We start from the raw sequence: 24,108 nt of genomic DNA, 5'->3' as shown, positions 1-24,108 counted from the left end.
AACAAGCAGGAGTAGGATATGGCAATCGACTCACTTGAGGAACGATTGAGCACTACGGTCCACTAACCAGAGGTCTGTGTAAATCCAACGCGCACTGCCAAGGCTGGTGCACATTATGCGTACAGTGGGTTGGTCTTGGTAAAAGCAAGCTGTCCCCGTCCCAATTCCACAGACACTATGCTTCAGATGTTTACAAACAGGTAGCCGAGAGGAAAAAGTGGGGTGGTGAGGAAGGAGGATGCTCGTGCTCGCGCACAGCTGTTCCAATCAAGACCCTCACCCCGTTGACCGTCCGTGTCAGTTGCATTAAGCTTCCAGCGGTCAAGGTTCAGACGTTTAACGCAGTACCTGCAACCACTTTAGAAATCAGGCTAGACCACACTTGAAGGAAATATTGCTAGGATGATTAATGATACAACAGTGCAGAAAAACCAAGCGAAACGAAAATAACGATACGTCGAGATCAACTACCACAGATCTGCATCAAACCGCTCGAGGACAGAGTTCGCATCTTCCACGTCCTTTTGTGCCTTCTTCCGCATGTAGAATATCGGGCAGTCCTTGCTCGAACATAGCACATCCTATCAACCGCAGTGTCAATGACAGTCGAAGCAAAACAAACATAGCCTCACTTGATGCAAAGAGCCCTGACAACGTTGGCATTGCGTCCACAGTCGCGAGAACCGTACTTGCAGCTGCGACGCGCTTGTGATTTGCTTTTGATATAACTCCCCGATCTTTGGTCGGCAGTTATTGCACACGGCACCATCTGCAGCAAAGGCGGCAGTGAGATAGGATCAGACGCTTGCTTGTTTGGGCTTACTTTTTACGCTGTTATTCGACCGCAATGGAGTTTTGCACCCAAGGCATGTTACCGTCTTCACTGCGAACTTCATCAGACCGCCAACTGTTGGAGTTGCGATCTGGATTGTCCTGGTGTGCGCGCCAGATACTTTGGAACATATCAAAAGACGACATTCATGCAGCGAATGAAGCGACATACACAACGATGCTGCCTTCTCACCCAGGATGGGTTCAAAAATTCTCATAAGAGGATTTGAGAGCTGGTTTTCGAGGTAATATTTGGTATCGATGGGAATGTTATTCTCCAATACATAAAGGGGATCCTCAGATTTTTCGTATGCAGCAGCACCTATTCCCCAAGTCAGCATAGAGCTATGATACTTGACGCGGAATTCGACCTTTAATGCCCTTAACAATAACGTAGGCGACACGGTCACCCAAGGCCGGTGCAGAACCTGACCATGGATATCAGGACATATACCAGATAACCACATCAGTCACAAACCTGCGTCACGTTGCCGCATGCGCTCTGCCAACTCCACATGCGCTTGCTTCGCAGCATAATCTGCAGACATTAGAGCACCAGCCCATTCTCGTTCAAAATCCACATACCAGCTTTGGCCAGAGCCTTTGTAATCACCAGTTGGGACATATCAACCTTGTTCTGCAGAAGATCTGATATCACGCGCTTTGTGTACCTGGGATAGTTGAGTTAGCAACCAAAAGACAAAGAGCGTGTACTTACTCCTCAGCTGCTCTGACGTCTCGATCGATCAACATCTTATGTAGGCAAGTCTCGATGACCGTTGATACCAGCCGACAGTTGTCTCTCCGGACCGTCTAGATTCCTTAATTCAGTATATCCACAGTAAACTATTGAAAATGAAGACAAACTTCGATCCCCTTTGAGTCCATCTTGTCCCATTTGTCTGGCTTTGTCCAGTAAAGTCCAGCGTACCGCTTCTTGCTGATGAGAAGATACGGGTAATAAACTTTCTCGAATTCGAGCTTGATAGGTCTGACAAATTTCACCGTCACAAAATCCGCCGCCTCCGCTCCTGTAGAATAGTTTAAATTGCATGCGAGTTAGGTTGCTGGTTGGTACGAACCGAGAGCCATGACCTTTTCCAGCTCCGCAGGCCCAAACTTGACCATGACAGAGTCAGTGTCACCATAAATTACTTCGGCATTATAAGCGTGTCCATTATTGATGGAGAATTCTGCTTCAACTTCCTACAAAGGGTTATTGGTCGGGTGTTCACTGGCGGACAGACTACGACTTACCTGCTTAGTTTTCTCGATCATCTGACGCCCATATGCTGTCACACTGGAGGAGATAGGAAGGCAGGGCAATTTTCCAATCGTCGCACCAGTGAACCCATAAACAGAGTTGGCACTGATCTGCAATTCAATGAGATCAGATAGGGTCGCTGTACTAGCTGAATCCACAGCACCTTCAGAGCAAGCTGACGACCGTCCAAGACTGCACGCTTGGATGGATCGGTCTCCTTCTTGAGATCTGCCTTCGCACGCTTACGAGCAGAGATCAAATCTTCCAAGACAGTAGGTAGTAGACCCTTTCGTTTTGCCGTAGTAGCGAAGAAATCTAAATAGAAACATTAGCCGACTGATCTGCAAACTACATATCCAACAGCTCTAACATACCGTTATTGGGGGTTTGGATATAGTCTACGTCCTTGACAAGCTGCAAGCGATCAATGGTACTCTTTTCGAGGAGCGTTGTATAACACAAATTATGTGCCATCATGATGGACGGATACAAGGAGCTAAAATCAAGAGTTGCAATCGGTGTGTCGTAGTAGCCTTTCTTCGGCTCGATGACAGTGGCACCTTCGTATTGCTCATCCGAACCCTCGCCCTTCATAACAGGGATGACATATCCCTCTTCATTGGCCTTGCGAAATAGCTGGGAAAGCACCTTAATGGACTGGCCACGGGAAAGGAGGTAGTTGAAGGGAACGCCCGTGACACGTGCCATTTCAGTGTAGTTGATGAAGCACATGAGTTTGTCCACCAGTCGCTGGGGGAGATATGCATCCTGTAGCAACTATAAGAACGACAAAGACGACGCAAAAAAGACTCGATCACCTTTAAACAGTAGACGGCCAGCCGACGTCTGGACTCTGGGGTACCATTCTGCAATTCTGTGATAACGGAGTGGTGCACATCCTCCTTTTGCTCACCAAGGAACTGTGCACAGACGGAGTTGAGGGTATAACTACGTAGCTTGTGTTCACGTTGCATGAATTGCAGAACGTCGAGTTGTAGTCGACCTTCTAGCTCTGTATCTTTGGAATCGCGCTGCCCGTATGCCTTTGAAGAGAAATGCGTTTCCTTCGTCTGAGTTTTGGAACCTTTAAAACAAAATAAGTATGATCTTATCACAGCAAACAGAGATGCGTACCCTTTATGCGACCAAGAAAAGGGAACTTATTTGCCTTGAGATGCTTGGCTCGATCCATGAGATATGGAAAATCGAAGTTTGCAATGTTGTACCCGATGACAAGATCCGGGTCAACCTCTTCAATAAAGTCTCGCCAGGCCTGCAACATCTCAGCCTCATCGTCAAACGACATCACTTGTGAGCCGACAATGTGTGAACATGTATTCAAAGTGAAAATATTGCGAATGAACGGCTTGGTCTCGCCTTGGAATCCAGCGATGAGTGAATATACAGAAAAAACTTCAGATCCCATACCTTGCCTCGTCACCATGTTAGCGATCTGGATGACTGGATCAACCTGTGCCTCGGGGAAAATGCCCTTCCGTCCAGCACACTCGATATCGAAGCTCAATATACGAAGAGGTGCAAACTTCTGCCAGTTTTCTTCCGGTGGGTGCGAGATGAAGGCATTCCCACCTGGCGCAAAATATCATCAGACATTTATATACACGACAAAACGAAGTGAAAATTACCTGACTTTAAGCTCGATTTGACATGTGGATTTCTTGTCTTTCTCGGACACAAGTTTGTATTGACCGGCAGGAATCTCAATCCAGTTCATGCCTACAACCTACAGAATTGTCATTTCAGAGGTTTTGCGACACATGTATCCATACCTTGGTATCGATCATGAAACGAAGGGTGTACGCAATATTACTCTCGAACGTTGAACAAGGTTGTCCGGTGGGGAAAAAGTCTCGAAACCCACACTCGCCCCTCTCAAACAAGCGTATTGGTCAAAAAAATAATTAGTACATGCAGAAAGCATTGGTGCAGAACGAAAAACTCATCTCGAATTTTCGGGAGATTTCTCGGTTCGGATATTGTAAGTTTCATGAAAGGGATCCAGTCGTCTCCACGATAGCCCCAAAGGCTGCGCCGCTTGACGATCTCTATTTGTCTCACGAAGTTGCCTTGAGCCTGTTTCTGTAGGCAAGTTCAGCCACGGTATACCTTATGCGTCACCACAATGCATACGTTTAACTGATCTGCAAATGCGTCCATGTCTGACTCATCAAAGCCGCGAGGGACAGCGACATAGAAGTAAGGAAGGAACCCAGTGACATATGCGAGTACGCTGTTTCCGTCCTGCAAGGTGATTTGAGAGCTACGTAAAGGCACAAGTATAAAGGAGGTACCTCGGTCACCCCAAACAACCTCAATACGATAGACCCATTGCTGTAGTCCGTTGCTTCGTCGATATCAATTTGCTGAAAAACTGAAAGGAGTAGCACCGTAAGTTGATGAGTGAGGCAACATGTGTACACACCGATACTATTCCGCTTCTCATTAATGGATGGAAGATTCGGACGGGCCCAGCTATCAGCCCCACCCTCTGCAGCTGTTCGAACTATCAATAATCAAAGTGCTGGAGAATTCTCCATGCTACATACCAACACCGTCATGTGCTCTGTCCTGACTCAGCTGTTCCAATACGTCTGCAAAGGATGAATCATGCGTTTTCTGGGAGTTGGATAGAGCTAATTTGCGCCTTTTCGCGGCAGGTTCTGAGTTTACATCCGGCTTGGTACTGTCAAAACATATATCTGAGAGTAAGGACGTTTGTGACGCGCTCTCATCCTTACCGCGTGCGCGCCATTGGCTGATTTTGCCGTGTGGAATTCGTCGGGCCAACCATCGTCACGTTTCAGTAGATGAGAGGAAGAGTACAGACAACGGCGTGCCACAAGCGTGCCGAGTAAATATAGTCGATGTAGATCTGGTCACTAATAAGACTTGAAGGCACGCGTTTTGAGTAGAAACACGTATGGTCGTATTTGTTCGCTTATGTACACAATTCGTCATGGTCCACAAGTTCGACATACAATGGCTATCTACTATAGACTAGTCCATGTACAATAACAAAGAATCATTGGTATAGTTGTAACTGTTATCCCCAATTCTACGCGAGTCCATGGGCCTTGAACTTACATCGAGCACATTATGACAGGAAGAGCTCTGTGCAGATTCTCATCGTATCTGCAGGACTCTTAACAGTATGCCCGACAGTGCGAGAATCGCTGAAGATCTCGTAATCGTTACCCCCCCTTCACAGAAATTGTCAAGGGGACAAAATTTCGCCTAGTAAGAAATTCGACTCTTACCTTGCTCGTCTTGTCCCCGAAAAAGTGGATTTCTTCGAAGTTATCTTTCTCGACATGTCTAAGGCAGTAAGTCTTGTCCCACCCGTGTGGAAAGACATCAAATGATATCTGGCCACCGATAGAGAACGTTAGATTCAGTCGTTTGAATTTCTCCCGGAGGATTTCCACAAAGTCGGCCCTAACGTGGTGTTCCTGCAGAGAATCAGTGAGTATGATAATGAATGATTTTCTAATGTTGCTACCTTGTCATAAGCCTCGAAATCATTGCGTTCCTGGACACTGCGGAGTCCAGGGGTGTTCATACAAGTTCAGGGAATAGCACGTAAGTGAACCCACGTTGCATTGCGGCCAATAGGGCTGACGTTGATCATGCCCTTGCGGAATTCGACGAACGTTCCACTGAAATTTGCAAGTGAATGGGCTGATCGACAGCCAAGGATCATAGAAATTCACCGTTTGATCGGGATGTTCATGTCAGCAATGTAGTGCAAGATGAAGTTGACCAGCTCCTGATAGTCCTTTTCGCCTACCGTTTTGATGAAGGACTGCGACTCCAGCGGCTTTCCGAGTCGATACGCGGTAAGGCCGTTCTCAGCGAACCCAAAGTCGAACTCCTCCAGAACTACGAATGCGTGTGAGTATCTTAGCAGTCAATGGGACGAGTCTCGCACCATTGAAATCGCCAATACTGAGCTGTTCAGATATCTTGACGAGATCAGACCCGCCAACAAAGCCTATAGCGACCTGCTTTCTGAGGTCGCGCAGGAGTTGAATTATTTCTGGAGATGCCCCCTGTCGCGAGATCTCGACATCAAGTGTGGTAGTCGTCGGGAAGCTGAATTACCTTACGTGGGGGCGATAACGTGTCATCGACATCGAACAGCACGAGCTTCTCGACTGGCCGTTCTGCGAAATCTGCAGACACCATGATGATACGGTTGTAAAACTATTTTGGTAGCCAATCAGTCTAGGTACTAAATTCGGTTATCTCCGAAATAGTATGGCATTAGTGACTCTTACAGTGACAGTCATCTTAACGGGTCCGTGGTTTGCCCTATATTACCATTATTTTTGCTCAGATTTTGTCAACAGACTCATAACAAAACCAGCGCAAATGGCCCAGAGATACCATGTCTTTTCGTTGCCTCCCGAATTGCTGGAGACCCTTACACCTCGGAATCTAATCAGTCGACCACCCCCGGAAGTCTCGACTCTCGTACAAACAGCTCCTCCAGTATCAGACAACGCGAGAGCGTGTAACATTTGTCTTGGAGCGACATTTGCAGACGTAACTGAGCAACGATCTCATTTTCGATCCGATTGGCATCGATACAATGTAAAGATTCGCCTGAGGGGCGGCAGCCCTGTGACGGAGCCAGCCTTCGCGCAGCTTGTTGACGGTAGGCACTTCCAACTGCTCGTCATTCACTTTGACTAAGCCTGTCCTGTATAAGCTAGGGCTTGAAGATTCCCTTTCAGGGTCTGCATCATCTGACGAGAGTTCTGATGATTCCGATGCAGTCAAGGCCCTCGTCAGCAAAATCAAGCCAACGTCGAGATCGCCTTCGCCCAGCGAGGAGCGACAAACACCACTTACAGCGGTTTCTTGGTTTCATTCGCCTCCATCCACTCAAATCGGGGTGTACAGAATGCTATTTCCAACGGATACCCCTGCTCCGTCGTACTTGACGGAGCTGAAGAAAATTCAAGAACGTGTGAAAGGTGGACGCAAGTGGGCTATGTTTATGGTTGCCGGAGGTCACTTTGCAGGCGCAATAGTGGAAGTCAGTAGGCCTGCAGAAGACCAGGATTCCACTGTCTCTGCAAAGGCGAAGAAGAAACCGCCAAAACCCAAGCCGCAGATGTCAATCTTGAAACAGAAGACATTTCACCGTTACACTAGTAGGTATACTTATGATCGTCTTATTCGTTATACTGAAAATTCGCGTCTAGCTCGCCGCAAACAAGGGTGGTTCGCAATCGGTAAATGACAATTCCAAGGGTGCTGCCATCAGTGCAGGTGCCATGCTTCGTCGTTATGGCGAGCAAGCTCTCCGAGATGTGAGTGGGCCTTACTTTTCTCGCTATAGCTAAATATGCACTCCTAGGACATTCGCAACCTTCTTCTTGACTGGGCTGATGACATTCAGGACTGCGAAAGAATTTGGTTACGTGCTAGTGTCTCTAATAGGCGGATCTTCCTCGACTACGAAAATTGCGTCATCAACAAAGGAGACGATCGTCTGAGGACCTTCCCCTTTCCAACGCGCCGACCCGTACGTTTTCTTTGGCGCGTCGCTTGCACGATTCTTATTTTTCTACTTTACAGACTCAATCTGAGCTTGTGCGATGTCTCCTGGAGCTCACCCAAGTGAAGACATCACACCTTACAGAGGAAGCGCTTCGAGCGCAGGACGAAGCGTTGCTTGCCTCCTTGCCCAAGCCCAAAGTTACACCTTCCACCGCGCCCGCTGCGGCGCCCGAAAAGGCAAAACCACAACGATTGACTAAAGAGGAGGAAGCCTACCGCGAGAAGTGGTCTCGATTACTAGATATGATTAGCAAAGGTCGTTCAGAGCCTCTCAGATCCTTCTGGGAGCGCGAAGGCGCTTCCCTCGGTGGCGTCGATGCCCTAATACCGGAATGGACAGGGGATAGGCGCGCATCGTTGCTCCAGGTCGCTGTGCAATCAGGCCAGGAAGATGTTACACGCTGGCTACTGTACGAACTGCACGCCAATCCAACTATCATCATTCCGTCTTCAGACGTGTATCAGGCAGACAAAGCCGCGAATGAATCTGACGCATCGGACGCGCCTCCTCTACAAGGGGCAGGTTCGCGTCGTACTGCCTATGACTTGGCCCGTACAAGAGCAGTCCGTGACGTCTTTCGCCAGTGCGCGGGAGATCACCCTGACTGGTGGGACTGGTTTGGGGCGGCACGTGTCCCGAGCACCTTCAACAAGGAAAAGGAAGAAGCGAGGGACGAGAAGAAAAAACAAAGGAAGAAAGGCCTGAAAGAGAAAATGCGGGAACGGGAGGCCAGAGAGAGAGAACGGGAGGGTAAACAGTCTGACGTCGATGACGAACAGGTGGAGACAAAGCCGGAGCCTCGCTCTCAAGACCCTACCGCTTCCCGAAAACTCGGAGGTTCGTCCGGCGCAGCTGATGGCGTTCTCGGTTTAACTGTTGAGTTGAGGGCAAAGGTGGAGCGGGAACGAAGAGCCCGTGCGGCTGAAGCACGGTTGAAAGTTCTTACTGGAGCGCGATAGTAGATGCAGTCAATAATTTTACAAGTCTGATGGAACAAAATTATATAACCGAAATGAATGAGAATGGATAGTATTGGGCCACATATGCCAGTGGGATCCCTGCCCTGGCCAACAGACTCTGGTGAGTGCACTGCTGAGGTATGGGTGTCAAAGCAAGCTTTTTTGTTGACTGACTGCCATGGGGCACAGTGCTTCATATAGTGTGGATACAGATGTGACTTCCAACACTTCAGAATTTGCTAAGCCTAGAGATGTCCTGTGAAGAACAACCATTACTCAAAATTGTGTTCAGCCAAGGATGATGCCACGAGCGTCAATGACCCGGGTAACGAGTCTGCCAGCCTAACTGTGATGGGAGTGTTGGAGTCAGACACAGTCAGTCATACTACAAGCGCAAGCGCCAACGCTGACTAGTGACTAATGGCTGGAACGGAGGTTATTTGTCAGCAACAGCGCTGAGCAAGAACAAAGTCAAACCTTAGAGCTTATGGACCAGTAACTTCATATTGGCGGATCAGAGTATATACTATACATGTACCTTACAAATGAGTCAGTTCAATTAATACCAAAGTCTTCCCTAGTCTTCTCTAGCTACTAGAACTCATAACCACAGGGAGTTGGTCTTGAATGATTATGTAACACTTCACAGACAATGTGGTATGTTTTGGCAGAGGCGAGAATCAACAACACCCTGCCATGGTTTTAGTCATTAGATATTTGAGGGAATTCGGTCAGCAATACATGGCGAAGACATTAGTCATCCTCGGAACTGCAGTGACAAGGTGGTCATGAATGTTTACCTATGTTTATTTCTGTCATGAAAAACACTGTTCAACTTTTTCAATCACCAAACTTCTGTTAGATGTCTGAGGTTGCTGGGCCCTCATATCTTCTCCTTTCCCCCCATGAAATCCCTAATATTGCTCACCAAGTAATCAAACCTATGCCATGCGAGTGGGAAGGGTGTACAGTTATTCTCAACAGTTGGTCTAATCTGACAAAGGTGAATTTAGATCAGCTCTTGATCTACTGTAGATGTAGATACTAGTCATAGATGTTCTGATGGTGGTGTACTGAGCTGTACTCCTCTCCAGGGGTACTTTAGCAAATCTTCAGCTGTCATACTTTGCTCTCAAGTCAACAGTGCTGAGTGGCCATGCTGAAGGTTTTCTAAAGTGCTCTTGGAGTGAGTATTCACTCACTTTACCCATTTCATCTGCATCATCCTCCATTACTGGTCAGTGCTAATATATGCCTCCCTATTAAACAGCATACCTTAAGACATTGTGATCGCACATCTAACATAGTGAGTTTTCTTCACTCACAACTTACCTTATTTTGCTTATCTGCTGTACTTGCAGGAGGGACAGTACCAATGTCAATATCTGAGATGTGCAGGTCGTGTGCATGCCACAAAAGAGGCACTCAAAGCACATGTGGACCTCAGCCATCTGTCTCGTTTCACAATTAGTTGTCCAGTTCGAGGTATGTCTCACTCTAAAAATGGCAATCTACTTCGTTTTCAGCTTCGTCTTTTTCAGATTGTGAGCGAGTTTTTCCGCGAGCATCTCAACTCAAGTCTCACTTCGAGACTGATCATGAAGATCTCGTCAATATGCCCATGGCTCGGGCCTTTGACAAGCTCGTTGCTACTGCACCACCATCACGACGAATTTTGACTCATCCCCCACCATTGCCGTCGCAACATAAACTACACAATTGGCAGTTCACTATTCCTCTCGTCTCACTGCCACCTCACAAACCATTCGGTTCACTCGCGTCGGCAGAACCAATTACCCGAAAATGGAGACGATTAGATGCGCCAGACGAGGATGACTCAGATTCGAACCACATCATTCCACTCGATGATCTGGTCCGCCCAGTACCGAGTCCGTCCCAGCAATCGAAGGAAATTGTCCTCAACCTACGAAGGAAGCTACCGTTATTAAACGAGAACCAAAGGCTCTCGTATCCTCAATCCATGCCTCGCCCACCTCCGCGTGATGATTTCGTTCCTACGACCATCGGCATCTCCATCTTCGAGCGGAAATTTGGAGAGCTTGCGAAAGATGGAGTGGTCAATGGAGAAGTCTTGCGAATGTAGCGGTGAGAGACAGAGAACCATGGTTGTTGATTGGCTATTATCGTTGTCGCATCATGTACTGTTCGTCGTCGTGTACTGTCATCATTGTCCCATACAGCTACCGTGACTGGTGCTATACTCTACGCTGCAAATAATCGTAGTATTGTACTACCCTTGCTGCGGCGGATGTCTCAATATGACCTTTCTTTCTCGCTGTTTTTCCCGATCAGTCAGTCACAGCACGGGTTCTCGAGGTTTATGCATAATGCAACTGATTGAATACATTTTTCGTTCGGTGGACCCTGAGACTTGTGGGTTGCCCGTGGGCCTTCGCACTACTGTTCACGGCCCTTCCAATGGATCGGGCATAGCTGCCAATGTACAATTCTTGCTCGCTCGCGGATAGAGGACACAGACCAGAGGATAGAATATATCCTCTGAAAATTTTGCAGTTTCCTTACATCGCATGAATCATACCGACATGTAGTAAACATAAGAGCTATCATGCCGATGCGCGAAATATGGCTATAATAGAGCGCATAAACCTATACTCCCGGCATCTCATCGCAATTTTGGGTCTATGCAGCGTTTCCCTCTGCAAAGGTGAGGAGATCAGAATCTCCAGGATCGCTGACAGTCATGACCCTGAGATAATCCGTTTAGCTCGAGTGACGGATCGAAATATACGGAACCACTCACCCGACACGGAAAAGCTTTCCGGCAGCAGTGCCAAGTGCGACGTTCGTGCCAGAGAAGTGGTGCACGGTCGTCTTCGACAACATGGCATAGTATTCGAGCTCAGACTTGCGTAGTGGCGGGCAGTTACCAGCAATGAGAACGAGCTTGGCTAAATCATCGCGGATGCGAGGAGGACAAACACAAAGCAAATTTATTGTCAGCACAAGGGACCTTCTCAGCCTCACGCTCCAGTCCCCGTGAGTGCGAAAGAGTGCTCACCTTTGCCGCTGCGCATCTGCTTGAGGGCGGACTTGTAACCGAGGGTGTACTTCCCCGACTTGACGACAAGCGCAAGACGAGATGAGATAGACTCGGACGACTTGGTTGCCTTGGACTTCTTGGAGGGGGCCATTTGTAAATTTGTGTGTCGGGGAGTCTTGAGGAGCTTGATGACGACGAGCGGCTTTTGGATATGACAAAATCTAACTTTCAGAATTGTGGTTGAACTGTACAGTTCTGGCCAAAACGGGTTCAACTCCGACAGAGCCACCCCCATTCGAGGGGTCAACTTTCCTCAGAACTGCAGAAAACATAACAAAAGTCGTTAACGGTTACAACGAAGCTAGAGACATTTCTAGAATAGCGTGTGGCCCCTTCTCATTATAATCAGTCTTCGATACAAAGTTTTTCCCATGCGACTCATTGAACGCGATCTAAGGGGGCTCATCAACAGAAAATCCTTCAATGCGACCGAACAATACACATACCTTCGCAACAATGCTAGTGCCAAGGAAAGCCGCGAAGCTATCTCCTTTTTCTCGGTATTCAGCAAAGTATTCGGGCACGGTCAGCACTCGGATCGACCGCGGCTGCACTTCAGTTGCCTGGTCTGGTGTGCTAAGGATGAAAGGCGCTAACCGCGACTGCAATGCAGCTCCGATACCTTTGCACAATTAATTCCAATTTTACTAGTGGTATATGGTCACGCACCTTTGACATGATTTGTGAGGTCGCCATTAACAAACAAACCTTGCCAAATGTATTGCCTTTGGGCGACATCCGTTTGGCGAACGGAAAATGCAACAGCCTCCTGCAAGGGCAATATTCTCCCTTCGTAAGGATCTGCACGCTCAACAGGCAGCCCGTTCAGCAGCGTAGGATCAAAGAGCGGCTCGCAAAATCGATGCCGCTCTTTGCCCAGAGTGATAGAGTGTTCGCGGAATTCCACAGTAACAAGATCAAGTGCCTCAATCTCCCGCGCGCGAGCTTGCTCTGCAGCAGAAGCTTTCGCGGTCAACTTTTTTTTCATCCCTGTCTCGATGACGGCCTTTTCCTTTCCAGCAACGAGGACTGCTGCTATATCCGTGACTCCTTCATCTTCTGGTATTTCTACCGTTTGCCCATCTGATGGAACGCGAACAAGGCCTTCCATCCAAACGTACTTAACCAGATCGTCCAAGAATCCCTGAGTAACTTCTGGGTCACTCGGTTTGTCCGGAGGTGATGCCACTGCCATGACTGACTGGTTGGAGCGAAGGAGGTTGGCGAGGTAAACTTGACAGTCTCTGATGCCCAGAGGTGTAGACGAACGAGCGTTCTGCATGATGAATCCATCGTAAATTGGGGTGATGTCGGTTATTTCGTGACCGATATCGACCACGACTCCGCTGAGCTGTCCAGCGGCATAGAGCTGGGCCATAGGGCGGTCAAGGAGACCGAAACCTGCGACATTGAAGCGCTCAAAGAAGATCTGACATATGCGTTCTGAAGAATCTCTGAAGAGGCCTGCTGGCATGGACAGCATAACGGGAGACTCATTCTGAGTTCGCTTGAGTTGAAGTGTACGGAACAGAACATATTTCCTTGGTCACACTATGTGAGGTGAGGGCACAACAATAGAATTGCAGACGTACCAGAGTGCCTCCGCTTGAGTCCAATCACGCACATCGCCATCTGCAAATGGCCATGAGACAATAACATCTTGACCAGCTCCAAGAGCTTCGTCTAGTTGTGAACCAACGAGATAGTCGTGAACCTTCGCCGAAGGACTAGACTGAAAAGGTAAAGACGATGCACGACTGCTGGATGCAGAGGGACGCAAATTATCGCTGCTCTCGCCTGGCTTTAGTGAGGATGCGCCATTTGCATTATCGCCTGGGTTGCGTCGCAGACCGACGCGAGCTTGTATTTCCTGTAGCATGGATCATGTATGGAGTCTCAGACACGAAAATGAATGATACGAACAACAGACGGCGCCTTGAGCAGATCTTGCAAGCCAAGGCCTGCTCTGATGAGTGTTCTGCCGGACTCGATGATGACGACGGACGAGTCTCGGAAACTGACCATCGTGGAACACTAGAAATATGTGATTTCTTGTTGTGGACGCGTTGTTTACATTCGTACGGTAATGACACTTTACTATCCGGATTCCGAAATACTGGTTATTCGGCTGTATACATCATTCAGAAGACTTTTTCAGATCTCAGCCAAGTTGTCTTTCATTCTTCGGCCATGATGTATATGCCAACAGAAGCCCAACTTTCTGCGCTGTGGCCCCAGCTTGACATTTCAGAGTCTGGAAACAAGCCATTCACTGACTACAGCCGTTGGAGGTTGCTCGTAAATGACGGCGGAAGGCACACATGGCACTACCTCCAAACCGACGAGGAATGCGAGAAGTGGCCTCAGAATGATGTAGACAGGTACTGGATTGGTATTCCACTCGTAAGTGTTCAAACTTTGGCTTGCAACGCGCTTAGGCCTCAGCCAAATAGAATTTGCCCGACCTCGCTAAGCCCAAGGATGCGCTGGATGCTGCTCGCAATGGGTATACATTCTACAAGCACCTTCAATCTCATGATGGACATTGGGCAGGCGAGTACGGTGGCCCCATGTTCCTTCTCCCCGGCCTTGTCATTGGGTCATACGTATCTGGTATGGGCTTCAAGGAGGAGGAGCGTCTGGAGATGATTCGCTACCTTCTGAATCATGTTAACCCAGAAGATGGAGGTTGGGGAATGTAAGTCGTAACGTGATATTTACTATTCGCCCCGTTTCATAATATATAGACACATCGAAGGACACTCAACCGTTTTTGGGACAGCGTTAAACTATACCGCTCTCCGGATTCTTGGTGTGCAGGCTAACCACCCAGCTGCTGTAAGAGCTCGTGATACGTTACACAAACTTGGTGCGCTCATCCTTCATCTTTGTCGGTGCATGTGGCCTTATTCTTCGAGTACAGGAGGAGCCACTGGTGCTCCTGCTTGGGGCAAGTTCTGGCTCGCGGTATTAAATGTTTATGACTGGGCTGGTGTGAATCCAGTCCCTGCGGAGCTTTGGTCCGTTTCCAAGCTTTCATTTGGCACCTGAACTAACGCTTCAACTCTCTGAAAGGCTCCTTCCTGACTGGCTGCCTTTCCATCCTCATCGCTGGTGGATACATACCCGGACTGTCTATGTGCCAATGAGCTATCTCTATGGCATCCGATTTAAAATGCAGGAAAATGACTTGGTTCGAGCGCTCCGAGAGGCGAGAATTCTATTGCTGAATCTTCCATTTTTGTCCGCTGACAATTCGACTTGCAGGAACTATACCCAACTAACTATTACCGGATCCACTGGCCCTCGCAACGTAATAACGTGTGTGCAGCAGACCTGTATTCCCCCCATACCACTGTCCTGGATGTCATGAACTCCGTTCTTTCAATGTACGAGGGCTGCGCTATTCCTCCCCTCCGCAGGGCAGCTCTCGCACGTGCATACCACCTCATCATTCTCGAGGACGAGAACACCCAATACCAGACCCTTGGGCCCGTCTCCAAAATGATGAACCTCATCTGCCGTGCTCACGCCGAAGGCCCCGACAGTGAAGCGTACAAGCAGCACGCTATTAAACGCGCAGACTTTATGTGGCTTGGTCAGGAAGGTATGATGATGTGCGGAACGAATGGGAGCCAGCTATGGGATATTGGCTTCATCACGCAGGCGCTCGTTGAGACCGGCCTCGCGAAGGAGGAGGCGAATAAGGAGAGTTTGTCGAAGGCGCTTGGGTGGTTGGATATTTGCCAGATCAGGGAGAATCCAAAGCACTACAAAACATCTTACCGTCACACCACGAAGGGGGCTTGGCCATTTAGCACCAAAGAGCAGGGGTACACGGTCAGTGATTGTACCGGCGAGGGGTTGAAGGCAGTCTTATATTTGCAAAACCAAGTCGAGTTAGTCTCACTGTGATCTGTTTGAACTGCCGACTGAACCTTCTGACAGAGGTTCGGAGAAAATCATCTCAGATCAACGACTTTTTGATGCCGTGGATGTCATGCTAACTATGCAGAACCCAAATGGTGGTTTTGCCAGTTATGAGTTGGTCAGGGGTCCCAAGTGGCTCGAATGGCTGAACCCTGCAGAGGTTTTCGGTAATTCATTCATTCTCATAACTTTCACTATTCAAATGACAACCTGTAGGTGACATCATGATCGAGTTCTGTTATCCAGAGTGCACAACCTCCGTGATTACGTCACTGTCCATCTTCAGGAAACATTATCCTGACTACCGGTCCGCTGATATTGAGTGAGCGATGAGGCACTACTCCACTTACCGTTCTGACATTATTTCAGAAAGACCATCAAAGGTGCGATCGAGTACTTACACAAGGCACAAAAACCCGAAGGTGGCTGGGTTGGCTCCTGGGGAATCTGCTTCACATATGCAACACAGTTTGCTCTTGAGAGTCTTTCGCTAGTTGGAGAAAACTACTCGAACAGCTCTCACGCACAACGGGCGTGTAGGTTTCTTCTCACGTGGCAAAGAGAAGATGGTGGTTGGGGCGAAAGTTATAAAGTGGGTGCACCTAAATTTACATCCGGGACTAAGTTTCCAATTTGTTCCGTAGTCCTGCGAACAAGGTGCCTGGATACAGCACGAAAACTCACAGGTCGTACAGACCTGTTGGGCGGCCATGGCCCTCATGTATGCGAAATATCCCGATCCTGAGCCTATTCGAAAGGCCGTCAAGTTGGTCATGGACAGGCAATTACCCGTGAGTTTAGTATGAAATAACGGTGGTCTTCAGAAGCTTATCCATGGCGCAGGACGGATCGTGGCCGCAAGAAGCGATCGAAGGAGTGTTTAACAAAAACTGCACTATATCATACCCGAACTTCAAATTTTCATTCCCCATATGGATGCTTGGAAGAGCGCATCACTACTTGAATGAGCTGGAGGAGCACGCCGGACAGAACCTTAAGATGTGAATTTGAAAAGATGGCTGCTCGTTGCTCGGGTTGTGCCCATGGGTGACTCCAGCGGGGAGTGTGCCGCGCTGTTCCACTCTCGTGAGATTGCGAAGCGTTCCGATGCTGTATCTTACATAGTTTGAATGTTATTTTTGTTATTTTACCGTGGCACTAGTACTACTTTGTAGTCTTTGTAAGGAGGTCACGATGCATTGCGATATGAATGTCGTGATGCAGCGTAAACTTGAATTCGGAATTCGGTTGGACGCGGACAAACAAATGGCATGTGGATGGTGTGCTTTTGCTGTCACCCATTTGAATCCAGCACTATGGTCTTGGCACAGTACTTTCTCCCTCCACTCTGTTTGCAGTCAAGGTGAGTTGTCGTTCTTCTTACTGTCAATTTACATTGATTTAGTTTCTAATGCGTTACAGCCGACGTTCACCGAATTCGTCATCATGTCGAGCGCTACCTACAGTGTGGCCCGGGTAGCTTATCTGGCCTCAGATATCGTCGTAGATTCCCAGCCTACCCTTCCGTTGACCTCACAATTTGCAAAGGAGTATAGTTCGCTCTCTGCGACTTCCAGTCGACGTCCGACAATCCTGTCGGTGCCCCTAGGCGGCGATCCAGGGTCGACATTACTCAGAAACGGATCGGCTGCTGGACTCATTTCGTTTACCTCTTCAGCAGCAACACAAACTATAATCAGGCTTGTCCTGGATGCCGCTGAACTTTCTTCACTTCCCCTTGTCTTGCATCTTGCCGTGAAAAATGACCTGTCCGAAGTCCTTCTGCTCCATTCCGCCGTCCCTTTCTTCCTCGTCTCTAGAACCCCCCAACAAGCACACGATAACTCACTCCTTGCATCTCGGTTAGCACGGACGGAGAAGAAGGCAGTCGTGCATGCCTTTTATGACGCGAAAAGTGATTCTGTGGAGGAAATACCGGAGAGTGAGGTGCAGCCTTTCCTTCTCTCGGAGAAGCTTGGGTCAACCAATGGAGCGAATGGACACAATGGAGCGAACGGGCACAATGGTCATGCTAACGCTGCAAATGGCACCAACGGTGTCAATGGTCATTCAGCAACCGTAGTATCCCGTGGCTTAGAGCTTTTCAAGCTTTACGAGCGCGCAGCGCTTTCTACGGTCGTTCGTATTCGTCGCGCATGCTCTCCGCTCTCTGTACATGGTTCCAACAAACCCCACACTGTCATCTTTGGGCTGGGTGACATCCCTTCTGTGGATATTGATGGAGTGTCGGTTGTCTCACTCAGCTTGCTCACTCCCCTACCCCCCTCCCGCATACTCGATGTCATTCCATCATCTGCGTCACGTATCATTATTCTTGAGCAGCTCCATCGCTGGAACACGAAATGGACACCTTTGTACCTTGAAGTTGTCGATGCAATTCACCAGCGGGAAGTAGAGCAGCGACCCCCACATTCAGAGTGTTTACTTCAGTGACCCTGCCCAAATAATCCCTCTCGCAATTTTGAAACTTCTCCAAGTAGCTCCCTCTTCTGCTCCAATTCATCTCGGAAGCGCCAGCACCTCCTCACTTCTTTCGCCGGAAGTGCCACATATACCCAAGCACGAGTCGTCTTATACGAAGATCTTGTCGAACGTCTTTGGCGAACGTCTCGAGGTTTCCAATTCGCCTGCCTTGGTGCTTAAACAAGGCGCTATTGCCACCAGCCCGGAGTTTGCACTGGGCCGCGTTCGAGGACAACTCGATCAACGAAATGAACTCATTCGCTCTGTGCAAAAGCTATTGGAAGTTAAGGAAATCAGCCCCGAGCTGCATAAACTGTGTAGCCAGTGGGTCCTTGTCAAGGACGACGATACCAAGAGTCGCTCAGTGGGAAAGGAGCTCATCGCCGCTCTCGAGTCTTCAAAGTTCTCGAGTCCTATCATCGACCGCATTCTTGCACTCCGTGCACACTTCCCCACACGCTCGAGATGGATCATCGGATCAGACGCCTGGTCCTACGATCTTGGCGCTTCTGGTCTGCACCACGCCATCGCATCCGGTCTCAACATCAACATTCTCATCATCGACACCCTTCCCTACACATCCCGGAACTCCGCTGATCCACACCGCCGTAAGCAAGACGCTGGTCTGTACGCAATGAACCACGGCGATGTCTACGTAGCGAGCGTCGCGGTGTATTCGTCGTATGCTCAAGTACTCCAAGCCATCATGGAGGCGGACAGGCACAAGGGCCCCAGTGTCGTGCTCGCATACCTGCCTTACCAAAATGAGGATGCACCAGCACTTGAGGTTTTGAAAGAGACCAAGCTCGCTGTCGACGTTGGGTACTGGCCACTTTACCGTTGGGACCCTGTGAAGGAAGCACAAGGCAAAGAACCATTTGCGCTCGACTCAGACGCCGTGAAGAACGACCTCCAGCAATTCCTCGACAGGCAGAACCATCTGTCGCAACTCGTACGCTCCAAGCCCGAGCTTGCCACGGAACTGGTGAGCAGCTTGGGTGAGAATGTGAAGGAGGCGAGGAGGAGGAAGGCACAACAGGCATATGATGACTTGGTTGTCTCGCTTGATGCGCCACCGTTGGTAGTGCTGTATGCATCGGATGGTGGCACCGCAGAGAAGTTTGCGAAGCGATTGGCCAACCGTGGTAAAGCCAGAGGCTTGTCGACGTCCATCGGCACCATCGACTCTATGTCCATCGATACCCTCTCTCAAGAGGAGTACGTGGCCTTTGTCACATCTGTGGCAGGCCAGGGTGAGCCCCCACAGAACGGACGGACTTTGTTCAAGGCGCTCAACGCTGCTGCTCTTCGTGGAGAGAAGCCTTTTTCGAAGCTTCGATACTCGGTCTTCGCCCTCGGTGACAGCCACTATTGGCCACGCCCAGAAGATGCTCACTACTACAACAAGCCAGGCAAGGACCTCGATACTCGTTTGGAGCAGCTGGGGGGAGAGCGCTTTGCGGATATTGGGCTCGCTGATGACCAGGATGCAGATGGACCAGATACCGGGTACAAAGTGTGGGAGCCCCTCGTGTGGAAAACGTTCGGCGTCGACAACATTGAAGTGAAAGAAGCAGAACCCGACCCAATCACTAATGAGCATATCAAGGCGGCCTCGGGTTACCTTCGCGGCACGATTGCTGAAGGTCTTGAGGATAGTAGCACTGGCGCCCTCGATCCCAGTGACACCCAGCTCACGAAGTTCCACGGTATCTACCAGCAAGATGACCGCGACATCCGTGACGAGCGTCAAGCTCAAGGCGTTGAGCCTGCCTACAGTTTCATGATTCGCGTTCGCACGCCCGGTGGTGTGTGCACGTCTGAGCAGTGGTTACAGATGGACCGGATCGCTGATGAACATGGCAATGGGACGTTCAAGATCACCACAAGGGCGACATTCCAGTTTCATGGTGTCATCAAGCGACACTTGAAGCCTTCCATTCAGGAAATCAACAAGGTCTTGTTGGATACTTTGGCTGCGTGTGGTGACGTCAACCGGTGAGTCCTGCGGCTTGCGGTGATATTTCCCGCTGATCGTCCGCCTTAGGAATGTTATTTGTTCCGCTATTCCTTCTTTGTCCCGACTTCATGCGCAGGTCTACAGCTTCGCGAAGCTTGTCAGCGCTCACTTATTGCCTAGAACAACGGCATATCACGAGATTTGGTTGAACAAGAAATTGGTTGCTGGCGAGGCGGTCAAGGACTTTGAGCCGCTCTACGGCGAGTTCTATCTTCCTCGAAAGGTATGCTTGATGCCGCACTCGTTTCAAACCGATCCTGATGTTACGACAGTTCAAAATTGCGGTTGCGGTACCACCTACTAATGACGTTGATGTCTTTGCAAACGACTTGGGCTTCATCGCCATTGTCAATGAGCAAGGAGAATTGGCTGGCTTCAATGTTACTATCGGTGGTGGTATGGGAGTAACCCACGGCAATAAGAAAACATACCCTCGAGTTGCGGACGTTATCGGTTTCTGCACTGTCGAACAAGGTCCTATCGTAGCAGAAAAGGTCATGCTTACACAGCGAGACAACGGGAATCGTGCAGAGTGAGTCTTCTAAGCGTTCCACACTTCTACGTTCTGATTAGTTTTCAGTCGCAAAAACGCTCGATTGAAATACACCATTGACCGGATGGGACTAGACGTATTCAAAGCAGAGGTTGAGAGCCGACTCGGTTATCCATTGGCCCCAGCACGACCCTACACGTTCGATCGCAACATCGATGACTTTGGCTGGTCAACGGGAGACGATGGCAGGCATCATGTAATGCTCTTCATCGAGAACGGGCGCATTCAGGACGAGCCCGAACGCGATTTTAAAACTGGTCTTCGCGAGATTGCCAAGATACACAAGGGCACGTTCCGTCTGACCGCGAACCAGCATATTATGATCTCCGAAATCGCTACGGAAGATGTACCCGAGATCAAGAGAATACTCGCCAAGTACAAGTTAGACAACTTGAACCACACTGGTTTGCGGCTGTCGTCGTCGGCTTGTGTTGCCTTCCCGACGTGCGGTAAGTAGTTTCGCACTTACGAACTATCGTTTCTGACATGAGAATACTTCAGGTCTCGCAATGGCTGAGTCTGAGCGCGTGAGTAGTGACTTTGTACAACTCCTAATAAAATTTGATCTCATCGTGACGTCTTCTAGTATCTACCGGTACTCATCGACAAGGTCGAGAAAATCTGTGAGGAGAATGGGCTTCGCAACGATTCTATTGTTATGCGGATGACTGGTTGCCCCAACGGCTGTGCACGACCATATGTCGCAGGTAAGACACTCCTGCTTCCTCTCCAAAATTTTCGCTTAACATCTCCACAGAGGTCGCCTTCGTAGGAAAGGCACCTGGATCTTATTCCATGCTTCTTGGTGGTGGATACTACGGCCAGCGCTTGAACAAGATATACCGGGAAACAGTATCAGAACCCGAGATCCTCGCCATCCTTAAACCTATGATCAAGCGATATGCGCTCGAGCGAATCGAGGGCGAGCATTTTGGTGACTTTGTCATCAGGGCGGGATACATTGCCCCAACGACATCCGGGAAAGAGTGGTACGACAGCATGGGCGGAGAAGGACAGTACCGCGAGGCTGCAGCCGCTGCATGAGTCCCCGACCTTTCGTATTTGCCACATCTATGAATCTATCTTTTGGGTATCAAGTCACCTTACAACTCGCCGGTCGTGAATGACGTATAAAATTGAGATGTATATATACTTTATTCATTGTATCGTACACACCACACGAAATCGTCTAGATCTAGTTCCTACTGCTTGCTAGCCTTGGCTTCTGCGAGTGACTCCTTCACGGCGCTAATAAGCTTGTCAACGTCCCCCCGACTAGGGTCGACGACAGATGCACCCATGTGCCTATAAGAGTATGTCAGTCACATTACCTCATATGTGTTTCACGGGAAGAAAAACAACGCACCCTATACGGAAGTATTTGTCTTTTGAAGCAGGATGATTTCAGTAAAAAATACTCCTCGCAGGGAACTTTACTGACCTTTGATACTGGCATGCAACCCGCCGGCAACAACGACGTCTTTCTTCAACAGACGAGGAACAATATCGCTCGCTGTGAAACCGTCAGGGTAGTAAAGCTGTATGCGGTATCAATCTCAGTTGCTCTCCAATCAAATACTATACGCACCGCAGACATGCCATTCGCCTGGACGTCTTCACTAAGAGGCACGCCCCTGAAACCGATTTCCTCTGCTGCCTTCTTGATACGTCTGCTGACCTCTTGGTGGAGCTTGAATCGTTGCTCGAGTGAGACAGAGCCCTTCATTATCTGCGTGAGGGACGCATGGAACGCATAGATGAGGTTGACGGGTGGCGTGGCGAAGTAGGCGGCGGAGTTGTTCTCGTAGGCTTTCATTATGGGTAGCCATCTATTTGGGAGTTGGAGTTTATTTTGTAGAATAGAAACATAAACATGGACTGTGCGCACTTCTTCCAGCTGCCGTAGTAGGTTGTGACCGGCGTTGAGCGGTTCTGGAACACCTTGAGGAGTTTGTATTAGTAGCTGCGCGCCATGGTAGGGAAAAAATATAAACCTGGACGGCTTTCTGAGAAGCAATGACGATGCTGAGACCCGGTGGCGTGCCTAGACCTTTCTGGCTGGCTGTCATCACGACATCAATGCCCCAGGCATCCATTTGGATTTCTTCGCTCGCCACAGAGCAGACAGCATCAACGACAACCTAGTACCCATCCATAATGAGCACACGGGAATTAAGGAGTCCTCGGAGGAATTACAAGTGTGTCCGGAGAAACTCTCTTCACGACATTTGCAATAGCCTTGATGTCAGGACAAAACGGCTATCCAAGATAGATCAGTCCGACATCCAGGAACCTCTCAGGCACCCCCGAAAAAGTATCACTGACCTGTCGAGGTGTCGACGTGGGTCACCGTAACAATCTTGTACTTCTTCGCTTGAAGCGCGCTTTCAATATCAGCCACCTTGACAGCGCCACCTATCTCAGCCTTGATCTGGTCTACATTGGCGCCATAGGTTTGCAAACTGGAGAAAGATGAAGAATGAGCGACCATCACGACGCTCACCCCACGTTCAATCCCTACCAGTCTGCGAAACTATCGGCAAAATAACCACTGTGGAGAACGAGCGCGTTCTCGCCTGGTTCTACCAGGTTTGCAGAGACCTACTAACGCATAAACACGTGTGCACCCCTGAAATTGACACGAGACTACATACCTGATCCCATCCTAGTGTCCCTGACCCAGCGATCAGGAACGGCTGCGCGTCCTTCGAGTAAAGAAGTTGTCTGACAAAGTCGCGTGAGTTTTAGCACTGTCGCTGTGTTTGTGCCCTTGCCTAGTCATGCGAATGCAATCACCAAAGACTAGTGCAAAGTCGGGTGACATGTGCGACATCGAAGGATGCGCATTGGCAAAGAGGACCTATAATCATCTGAGTCGGCATCACGACTCGGAGTCCAGGGGGTAACGCACCTCATCCGTGACCTCAATTGGTCCTGGGATGCTAAGAACGCAAGAACTCGGAATGAGATCACAGCGGGAGAAAAACACGAGACGTACAGCAAAAGTCTGTAAATGGCAAATGCAATCTCTCAGTCTCGGAAAACTCATACAACGACCTGATCATAACTCACTTGTGTGGCGCCTTCAAATTAAGTTGAGCATTCAATCCCAAGGCACCCGAATAATGGCAAAACGACGCGCACCTGTACGAATTTAGCACTCTGTAGACATCTTTCGAGCGGGACTTGTCGACGGATAGCTGAATATACGGGCAAGTGCGTAGGAGATGGAGGCAGAGGACTTAATGGAGGCGTTGCGGAGGGTACTTAGACTCATTGGGAAAACATAACAGGGCAAAACATGCTGCTATGTATTAACACCTTCGGGATGAGCGGAGTCGCTTGTTCCATTAATGCCAGATAAAGATCCCGTATGTAAACTCTCTGGTCACTAT

General features: G+C 49.1%; 9 protein-coding genes across 9 annotated transcripts; 4 read left to right on the top strand and 5 right to left on the bottom strand.

Moving 5' to 3' along the window:
• Positions 1-382: 382 nt before the first annotated feature.
• Positions 383-5,024, bottom strand: DFJ58DRAFT_754880 (DNA polymerase family B-domain-containing protein). Its single transcript, XM_041388032.1, has 24 exons — positions 4,855-5,024; positions 4,663-4,799; positions 4,539-4,610; positions 4,408-4,487; positions 4,247-4,357; positions 4,060-4,195; positions 3,886-3,998; positions 3,740-3,839; positions 3,524-3,682; positions 3,230-3,472; positions 2,914-3,179; positions 2,470-2,863; positions 2,259-2,410; positions 2,089-2,205; positions 1,914-2,037; positions 1,699-1,862; positions 1,550-1,644; positions 1,417-1,502; positions 1,310-1,369; positions 1,203-1,259; positions 1,004-1,153; positions 824-952; positions 633-769; positions 383-581 (listed from the first exon to the last, which is right to left on the bottom strand). Exons 1-24 carry the CDS (start codon positions 4,905-4,907, stop codon positions 468-470), a joined length of 3,249 nt encoding a protein of 1,082 aa, XP_041250869.1. The 5' UTR covers positions 4,908-5,024; the 3' UTR covers positions 383-467.
• On the bottom strand, positions 5,019-6,390 carry DFJ58DRAFT_754875 (eukaryotic phosphomannomutase). The gene is made up of 7 exons (XM_041388031.1): positions 6,218-6,390; positions 6,045-6,165; positions 5,827-5,995; positions 5,710-5,772; positions 5,616-5,652; positions 5,375-5,565; positions 5,019-5,316 (listed from the first exon to the last, which is right to left on the bottom strand). The coding sequence occupies exons 1-7, from the start codon at positions 6,299-6,301 to the stop codon at positions 5,211-5,213; spliced, it is 771 nt and encodes a 256-aa protein (XP_041250868.1). The 5' UTR covers positions 6,302-6,390; the 3' UTR covers positions 5,019-5,210.
• Positions 6,391-6,487: 97 nt separating this feature from the next.
• DFJ58DRAFT_712813 (uncharacterized protein) lies at positions 6,488-8,644 on the top strand (the record flags this gene model as incomplete). The annotated part of the gene is made up of 5 exons (XM_041383888.1): positions 6,488-6,773; positions 6,832-7,279; positions 7,389-7,434; positions 7,482-7,649; positions 7,703-8,644. 5 exons carry the CDS (start codon positions 6,488-6,490, stop codon positions 8,642-8,644), a joined length of 1,890 nt encoding a protein of 629 aa, XP_041250867.1.
• Positions 8,645-9,463: 819 nt separating this feature from the next.
• Positions 9,464-10,945, top strand: DFJ58DRAFT_754866 (uncharacterized protein). Its single transcript, XM_041388030.1, has 4 exons — positions 9,464-9,647; positions 9,915-9,950; positions 10,006-10,129; positions 10,186-10,945. The coding sequence occupies exons 1-4, from the start codon at positions 9,507-9,509 to the stop codon at positions 10,746-10,748; spliced, it is 864 nt and encodes a 287-aa protein (XP_041250866.1). The 5' UTR covers positions 9,464-9,506; the 3' UTR covers positions 10,749-10,945.
• Positions 10,946-11,305: 360 nt separating this feature from the next.
• Positions 11,306-11,817, bottom strand: DFJ58DRAFT_721010 (60S ribosomal protein L30; the record flags this gene model as incomplete). The annotated part of the gene is made up of 3 exons (XM_041384757.1): positions 11,306-11,372; positions 11,427-11,574; positions 11,685-11,817. 3 exons carry the CDS (start codon positions 11,815-11,817, stop codon positions 11,306-11,308), a joined length of 348 nt encoding a protein of 115 aa, XP_041250865.1.
• A 109-nt stretch (positions 11,818-11,926) lies between these two features.
• On the bottom strand, positions 11,927-13,806 carry DFJ58DRAFT_179625 (actin family). Its single transcript, XM_041379070.1, has 5 exons — positions 13,650-13,806; positions 13,319-13,596; positions 12,396-13,267; positions 12,173-12,348; positions 11,927-12,118 (listed from the first exon to the last, which is right to left on the bottom strand). The coding sequence occupies exons 1-5, from the start codon at positions 13,749-13,751 to the stop codon at positions 12,017-12,019; spliced, it is 1,530 nt and encodes a 509-aa protein (XP_041250864.1). The 5' UTR covers positions 13,752-13,806; the 3' UTR covers positions 11,927-12,016.
• A 7-nt stretch (positions 13,807-13,813) lies between these two features.
• Positions 13,814-16,831, top strand: DFJ58DRAFT_754860 (terpenoid cyclases/protein prenyltransferase alpha-alpha toroid). Its single transcript, XM_041388029.1, has 11 exons — positions 13,814-14,129; positions 14,180-14,424; positions 14,474-14,595; positions 14,650-14,746; positions 14,802-14,937; positions 14,994-15,625; positions 15,675-15,823; positions 15,873-15,978; positions 16,026-16,248; positions 16,301-16,447; positions 16,500-16,831. The coding sequence occupies exons 1-11, from the start codon at positions 13,917-13,919 to the stop codon at positions 16,659-16,661; spliced, it is 2,232 nt and encodes a 743-aa protein (XP_041250863.1). The 5' UTR covers positions 13,814-13,916; the 3' UTR covers positions 16,662-16,831.
• A 5-nt stretch (positions 16,832-16,836) lies between these two features.
• On the top strand, positions 16,837-21,829 carry DFJ58DRAFT_754858 (uncharacterized protein). The gene is made up of 9 exons (XM_041388028.1): positions 16,837-17,019; positions 17,079-18,044; positions 18,073-20,138; positions 20,188-20,383; positions 20,433-20,692; positions 20,741-21,162; positions 21,215-21,240; positions 21,300-21,420; positions 21,471-21,829. Exons 2-9 carry the CDS (start codon positions 17,103-17,105, stop codon positions 21,755-21,757), a joined length of 4,320 nt encoding a protein of 1,439 aa, XP_041250862.1. The 5' UTR covers positions 16,837-17,019; positions 17,079-17,102; the 3' UTR covers positions 21,758-21,829.
• On the bottom strand, positions 21,830-24,048 carry DFJ58DRAFT_754854 (pyridoxal phosphate-dependent transferase). Its single transcript, XM_041388027.1, has 14 exons — positions 23,875-24,048; positions 23,625-23,655; positions 23,488-23,573; positions 23,368-23,437; positions 23,235-23,314; positions 23,039-23,175; positions 22,966-22,972; positions 22,910-22,928; positions 22,708-22,854; positions 22,602-22,654; positions 22,302-22,542; positions 22,155-22,251; positions 22,080-22,098; positions 21,830-22,018 (listed from the first exon to the last, which is right to left on the bottom strand). Exons 1-14 carry the CDS (start codon positions 23,988-23,990, stop codon positions 21,916-21,918), a joined length of 1,206 nt encoding a protein of 401 aa, XP_041250861.1. The 5' UTR covers positions 23,991-24,048; the 3' UTR covers positions 21,830-21,915.
• Positions 24,049-24,108: the final 60 nt, after the last annotated feature.

Source organism: Suillus subalutaceus (genome assembly GCF_016647625.1).
Source record: "Suillus subalutaceus strain FC151 chromosome Unknown DFJ58scaffold_2, whole genome shotgun sequence".
NCBI classification, from domain to species: Eukaryota; Fungi; Basidiomycota; class Agaricomycetes; order Boletales; family Suillaceae; genus Suillus; species Suillus subalutaceus.
Note: the sequence above shows the minus strand (reverse complement) of the source record. Positions and strands in the feature narration are given on the sequence as shown.